The sequence below is a fragment of the Etheostoma cragini genome, chromosome 18, assembly GCF_013103735.1.
Source record: "Etheostoma cragini isolate CJK2018 chromosome 18, CSU_Ecrag_1.0, whole genome shotgun sequence".
In the NCBI taxonomy this organism is placed as follows: domain Eukaryota; kingdom Metazoa; phylum Chordata; class Actinopteri; order Perciformes; family Percidae; genus Etheostoma; species Etheostoma cragini.
In genome coordinates this window covers 5,038,049-5,044,736 of record NC_048424.1, presented here as the reverse complement: position 1 = coordinate 5,044,736, position 6,688 = coordinate 5,038,049, and the positions used below count along the sequence as shown (strand labels likewise).

Below are 6,688 nucleotides of genomic sequence, written 5' to 3'. Positions count from 1 at the left end.
AGTAATTATATTCTTATATTTAACTTTCTAGGCAAATGATTTGCATTCATTTGTACTCCTTTAATCCTCCTAGAACCTGGTTTTCTAGAATAAAATCATTGATCAGAAAATGTGATTTTATAGCTTGTTTTATTTACAAGCAAATTTACAATACATGATGCACATATTATACACGGTCATAAAATGAAGTGGCCTTTAGCAGTGCAGATTGTAAAAAATACATACATTTCAATATCCTAATCAGTTTTACATCCCACACAGTGGAAAAAAATACAACCATCCCAGTCATTTGAAGAAGTGTCCTCACACTTGTATTCGGATGATCCATTAGTCTGCATGTCTGACACAAACAAACCTAACTTGAACACTTATTTATTTTTTTAGATCAGTTCACTTAAATAAACCCTAAACGATGGGGAAGATCTAAAATCCTACAAAAAAAAAGGACTGTGGAAGCAATGACAAGATATTCGGACAGAGTGATGGATTAATAATTGCAGCTCAAAGTGTCATATTTCTCTCCATTGATCATAAAAAAAACAGCTCAGGGAAGTTGCTCACCTTTCTATTCCCACTTTATTCTCATGTCCTTTAAACAAAATACCCTTTCAGTTTGTTTTTGTTTTTTTGCAAAGCAGCACATTTCCTCCAATGGAAGCGGGAAGAAAGCCGTTATTAACCTGGATGTGTCGGTTCGCGTCTAATCCGTATCTATTGTTGTGCAGCGGCACTGCTTTACGCGCTGGATCCGTTTCTTCCTGGTGCTGGGGATCTGACCCGGGCAGAAGAGGGTGTAAGTGATTGTGCTGAAGGTTTTGGGTTTGCAGGCCGAGCAGGACTGAAAAGCGTCTCCGTCTTGGTAATTGTGCCTCGGGATGTAGAAGGAGTTGCATTGTCCGTAGCAAAACCGGTTGAGGATGGTGCGGCTCAGGCAGCCCTCCTCTTGGATGGTCTGCTTGAGCGGCTGTGTCTTGCACCAGTCCAGCCGCAGGTAGCGACGCTCCGTGACATGCAGCGCCTCCTGACTGGACTCCAGCACTTCGTCGGTTGGGGTTACAGACCCCATACCGCGGGAAATTAGTCCACTGAGGGCGGGTTGTTGACATCTATCCGATTCGTTTGGGTTGTAATTGTGTGGGTACGCACCTTGAAAGGTGGCAGCATCTGTGCTCCTATGTAAAAGCGGGCAGAGCCCCAGTGCCAAAACTGCTACAGAGATGAGCACTGCTGGGGTCTTCATCGTTGAAGCTGAAGGAGAAAAACACAGAAGTCAGTCATTGGTAGAGAGAATGTTTTCGCATTTATTTGAGTGGGATTTTACGCACGCATTACGCACCAAATAAACAAGAAACCTACAATAGCGTGCACATTGACAAAAACCAGCAGTTACTAAATTGAGTTACCTGTTTATTTAGGCTCCTCGCGAGAAAACGTTATCCAGTCAGCCAGTTTATAGTATGTGTTTCTCCTCCAAGTCTTTCCTCCTCTGTAGTGGCTTTATGACTGGCACACCGAGGGAGTTTCTAAACTATTTTGAGTTTTAACAAAACACGCCCCCAGACCCTGATTCTCACTATTGGTCTTAAAGGGAAAAGAAAAAAAATCCAACTCCAAATGTGTCAATGCAGATACATGATTTATTTGACTTTACAGAACAAAAAAACATTTTTTGGCAAGATAAATTGAGACATGACCGATTCAATGCTGCCTGTACAGACTCATTACTGCAATATGGAGAAGACAATTGATACAGATCTAAATAAGAGCTATCATTTTTGCCATGCCACAGTGACATAATTCACAATTATCCCTTACATGACAAAGCTGTTACAGTTTACAATTAACTTCTAAAAATGTGATCTGTATTGAACCTTTGCTTCTAAAGACACAGGGGTGATTAACTGTTATATCAAGACATAGAAAACTTAAACTTCAGAAACTTTAGTGTGTGGAAATGGATTTCTGTACAGTCAACTTAGTCGACATTTCTTCAAATCGACAAATCTTTATACAACTTATTATATATAACTTTATAATACAGTTGTAGATATATTGTACACTGCCACTTAAGATCTTAAAACATTGTATTTTAGCATTTTGGTTAATAGTTGAATTGCATCTCTCCTTATAATTAGATTAGTACCACTATAACTGATCTTTGGCTTCCAATCAAATTGCAGAGTAACAACAGTTGGCTTTTTGAGCATTATGGTTCATTCTTGACCTTCAAAAACAGCAGCTGTGAAAAGAAATCTTAATCTACTTGTTTGAGAAACTTTGAGCTTTCAATTTCTGATGTTTTTTTCTATTTTCTCTGTCATGAGTCAGAAAAATACCTATAAATGATGTTTCTGTGGACCAAGAGCTTGGATCCTAAATCTTTATACAGATTAACAGTATGTTGTGCCTAATAAGTAACAAGGTCTGGGCTAATATGATAACAGGGCTGTAGTACTCAAGTCCGTTTTTGGACTCAAGATGGTTTTCCTATGGTCTCGGACTCGCTGGTAAATGGACTTGGACTTGTCTAGGTCACTGGTGTTGCCAAATATGGCTTTTTGTCTCAACTGAGTCCAGGAGTCTGTATCATGTATAGAATATTGGAGGGAACGTGAAACTCTGGCCACCTGATAACCAATCACACTCTAGATTATCTTTGCATGCCCGGCTCAAGTTATTGCCATTCATTTTCATTGAATGAACACACTGACAAAACAAAGATGTCCACTAATTCTGCCATAATCAAAGATTGTTATAGAAATTACCAGGAATTTCGCAGCACTGTGCTTAAAAGGAAACACGGCAGACTGCAAATTCTGCAAAGCAACAATTTCAGGAACATGTGGGACGTCAAAGTTTTTTTCTGTCCTGGACTCGAACCTCTGGACTCTGTTTGGACTTGGTCTCGACTAGTCCTGTCTTGGACTCGACAAAAGTTGTCTTGACTACATCCCTGGATTACAATACAGTAAAAAACATGAACTAGTTTAAAGCTGCTATGCCTTTTTTCACAGCACTTGCAGTGATGTCACAAATCCAAAGCTTATTAACCAAAATGCTTAAATAGTTAGTGTTACAAATTTGTATGAAAGTGTTGAAGGTGCAGGAGTTTAGGTGGTGGACTTGCTGGCAGCAGAGACGCTCGGTGCCTCTTCCTCCTCTTCCTCAGAGAAGTGAGGAACAGATTTTTTAGCGACCACATTGTCCAGCCGCTGGCCCATTAGATAGGGATTGACACTCTGCAGAGAGGCAGTGAAATATATATTACTGTACACACTGTGAACATAACTTCAGAGATTCTTAGCTTGCAGCAGAAAATATCACTTGACATCTAAAGCTGTGAGTTTAAGAGTACGTCGCTCCCTTCAGGGGCAGAGTTCAGTGCTGGTGATTTGGTTTCTCAGACAATACAAAAAAGGAAGAAGACAACACGATACCCTTTTTCTTCTTTTCGGTCCTCCCTTCAGTTTTTGGTACAAAAACTCCTTGTTCTGAAAGGAAACAGACATTAAATTATGTATTAAAGCCAGTCCCTTTGTTCCTAATTTACAGTCAACAAATTTCCTGAATCCCTTCTCAAGGAATACAGACAGAGATGTTTTCTTCACTCCCGACAGAGATACAGGAAGAATCACAAGTTTTGTTTGATTTTGCAAATGGCAAAAGTCAGAACACACCCTTAGTTTTCTTGAGGTTTACACTTCCAATCTATGGTGACGTGTAGCTCTTATTTCTAAGGAATGTATGCAAGTTACTGTTTACAAAAGCATGTCCCAATTTAATGTAAAAGGACTATTAATGTGTACCCAACCTCAGAGTACGTTTCACCTGGTTCACATCCACATGTGCACCAGAGGGGATTTCTTTAACACAGCAAGGGAAGCTTAGCTTCCCCTGAAATGTCAAAACAAAAAGAATCGTCAAACATGTACTGTTGTGTAAACATTTTGACTAAAAATGTGTGCACATTGTGCACCTGATATTGTGTTTAAAGTTAATGTAAAAGCAAGCAGACTTGATTTGCAGGTGAAAAACTGGTGAACTCCATGGTAATGACGTATTTCTGCGTGGTATTATTTTTCCTGATAATTAATCACTTGCCTCATCAATATTTGATGTTTTCTGTTAATATGAATATCTTTGAAATGTTTGGACTAAATGAGCGATCTGAAACTCAGGGAACTAAGGAGCGCATTTCACCATTTGATTGATCTATGAGAAATAAAAGGAATTAGTTCCAGTCCTACTCTGTACTCACCCACTTCGCCAGGGCCGGGTAGTCGTGCTCGGGGTCAAACAGGTGCTGGTGTTTTTGGAACTCTCTGCTGAACTCGGCGGTGTCCGGAGCGTTTTCCAAACAGCCGTCGGCTGCTGTGAGCGGGATGGGGCCCAGACATGAATGTCCAAAAACAGCAAATGAATACAGTAAAGAACAGAAAGAATCCGTATTGTAGTATCAACAGCAACATTTGCCCTTATCCTGAGACATTAGTATGTTAATTAAGAATCAACTAGATTTTCTACCGGTCTTTCCCAGGGGACAGGGGTTCGGAGGGTCTGGGTACCCATGGTCTTCACTGAAGTCTTTGGGAACGTTGTCACCGGTCAGCTCGGCCACAATGTTGGGGATGTTGCCAAAGGGGCCGAGGTGCTGCAGCCCCTCGTGAGCACCACCTTGTGGAGATTAATGGACATTACAACCACTACAAAAACAGCAGCACTACCAGAGCTTCATCGATGTATCTGTAGCATCTTTCTCTGCAAATAACCCCTGAGAAATGATCAATGAGATCCCTTGCACTACGCATTTGAATCAGTCTTAATAAATTATGAATTAATCTGCAACTATTTTGATGATCAATTAATTGGTTCCGTCATTTTTAAAGCAAGAATTCGAAAAAACATTTTTCTCTGGTTTCAGCTTGTCAAACCTGAGGATTAGATGTTTTGTTGTGTGTGATAGTGAATTGAATATTTGAGTTTTGGACCGTTAGATAACACACACACACACACACACACACACACACACACACACACACACACTATTCTAATATTCGATTATATGTGCACACTGCTCTCCCGACACTCGTTTCAAAATGAAATAAGGGAAATAGTAGTATAATATGTAATAAATAGTAAAATTAAGGCAGATGATAGGCCTACTGTGAGACAAAGAATGACCTAATTTTGTATCAATTTCATGTTAGAAAAGTCAATAATGGCTCAAAAATGGAACCCAATGCAATTGGTCGTTTGTACTGTTTTGGTTGTACTAGCTGAATGAAGGAAAGGAGAACAAAAAAGGACAAAACTAAAATACGAAATTAAGACAGACGATATGAGACAAATACTGTATAATAACCCAACTTTAATTTAAAAGTAAAGATAAGCTACAGCTTCATGTGTTTGGCAAGCATTTAATGGCACCCACTACTGTCCACATCTCCCTTATAATTTCTGCTATAGAATAGGCTATTTTTCTTGGTTTCACCACCAAAAACAAAACGCACTCTGAAGCAGCCAACATACCCTGTATGCTCTGAGGCCCGACGATGTTCGTGGCCTGATGTGCGGGGTACTCCACCCTGGGCCGAGCGATGCCCAGCTGCTCCATGACGCCGTGCAGGAGCCGCTGGATGTCGGCCTCAGACACCTGGTCCGCCGTGCGGGGGCTGCGGGCTGGAGCTCTGCCGACATGCAGGCACAGGAGGAAGCCGAGCAACGATAACCGGACCGCCGAGCCCATTTCTGTCACCTGCCGAAGAAAAACATTAGCATACCGTACGAACGATGAACAGTGTATTATAAACATGTATAAAATACAGCTGCATTTTCTCTAAGACACGTGACATGACCGGTTAATTAGCTAGTTGAAGCCATACTATAGAAAGTGTGATGCTTTCGTGTTATTTAGGGTAGAAAACGTAGCCCACAACGCTAGCCTATACGTTGTCTGTAAATGGAAGGTGCGCCACTCTGAAAACCGAGCCAAGGCCGATGAAGTAGTCTATAAATAGACTATATGTCTATTAAACGGATAGAAACCCATCTATTAAAATACAAACCGTATTTAACGCATTCATTCCAACACATGTAGGCTACACTTTTATTGCTAGATATCACAAATGACCAAAACAGGAATTTGTGTCTGCTCTTACCGTGTTGTTGCTGATGGTTGGACCTGCGTACTGCGCGAGACCTCTATCAAGCTGGCAAGAAAATCATTTTCCGGTCTCCAGAATAAAAGCTTGCTTCACAAACACACTGAAATAAGTGATTTCTAAACGTCTCTCGCCAATTTCCACTGAGCGTAATTCACATCAAGTTGAATTAGAAACATGGATTTGAATGCTTTGTTCTGAAAGCACAGACCTATGAAGGTTTTTGTTTACCCGGTTCATTTGTCCCACTTTATTTTGAAGAAGAAAAAAAATGAGGCCCATTTCCACTGTCAGCAGAGGTGCCCATTACGCAACCTTGCAGGATGCGATCCGCCTCATTTCAGGGTTCAGATGCAGTTGCTATGATACCAAATCCTCTCTTCTCATTGGCTGTTACATTATGGGCCCGCTGTTATTATGGGCCCACTAACACTGAACCGAGAGGAGGCATAAGGACAGTTTCTGCAGCTGGGATCATAATATATCAAAACAATAATTTTAAAAACAATTCTGATAAGAAAACTCAT

At 40.7% G+C, this 6,688-nt stretch overlaps 2 protein-coding genes across 4 annotated transcripts; both read right to left on the bottom strand.

Moving 5' to 3' along the window:
* Positions 1 to 110: 110 nt before the first annotated feature.
* On the bottom strand, positions 111 to 1,536 carry grem1a (gremlin 1a, DAN family BMP antagonist). Of its 2 annotated transcripts, none has more exons than XM_034899720.1 (2): positions 1,404 to 1,536; positions 111 to 1,248 (listed from the first exon to the last, which is right to left on the bottom strand). In XM_034899720.1, the coding sequence occupies exon 2, from the start codon at positions 1,238 to 1,240 to the stop codon at positions 701 to 703; it is 540 nt and encodes a 179-aa protein (XP_034755611.1). In that variant the 5' UTR covers positions 1,241 to 1,248; positions 1,404 to 1,536; the 3' UTR covers positions 111 to 700. The 2 variants fall into 2 exon arrangements, with proteins under 2 accessions (XP_034755611.1, XP_034755612.1); XM_034899721.1 differs by having other exon boundaries at positions 111 to 1,252; positions 1,405 to 1,513.
* A 1,447-nt stretch (positions 1,537 to 2,983) lies between these two features.
* Positions 2,984 to 6,420, bottom strand: LOC117961218 (neuroendocrine protein 7B2). 2 transcript variants are annotated; one of them, XM_034899719.1, is made up of 6 exons: positions 6,159 to 6,420; positions 5,530 to 5,755; positions 4,525 to 4,674; positions 4,259 to 4,368; positions 3,438 to 3,491; positions 2,984 to 3,239 (listed from the first exon to the last, which is right to left on the bottom strand). In XM_034899719.1, the coding sequence occupies exons 2-6, from the start codon at positions 5,744 to 5,746 to the stop codon at positions 3,111 to 3,113; spliced, it is 660 nt and encodes a 219-aa protein (XP_034755610.1). In that variant the 5' UTR covers positions 5,747 to 5,755; positions 6,159 to 6,420; the 3' UTR covers positions 2,984 to 3,110. The 2 variants fall into 2 exon arrangements, with proteins under 2 accessions (XP_034755610.1, XP_034755609.1); XM_034899718.1 differs by having other exon boundaries at positions 4,259 to 4,371; positions 6,159 to 6,419.
* Positions 6,421 to 6,688: the final 268 nt, after the last annotated feature.

What these genes read in the sequence shown, in the direction of transcription:
- grem1a (XM_034899720.1), bottom strand. Translation starts at nt 1,240, where the DNA reads ATGAAGACCCCAGCAGTGCTCATCTCTGTAGCAGTTTTGGCACTGGGG.
- LOC117961218 (XM_034899718.1), bottom strand. Translation starts at nt 5,746, where the DNA reads ATGGGCTCGGCGGTCCGGTTATCGTTGCTCGGCTTCCTCCTGTGCCTG. An exon ending in CTGTCCCCTGGGAAAGACCG is followed by an intron (nt 4,372 to 4,524) that starts GTAGAAAATCTA and finishes TCCCGCTCACAG; the next exon opens with CAGCCGACGGCTGTTTGGAA. An exon ending in GACCGAAAAGAAGAAAAAGG is followed by an intron (nt 3,240 to 3,437) that starts GTATCGTGTTGT and finishes GCCTCTCTGCAG; the next exon opens with AGTGTCAATCCCTATCTAAT.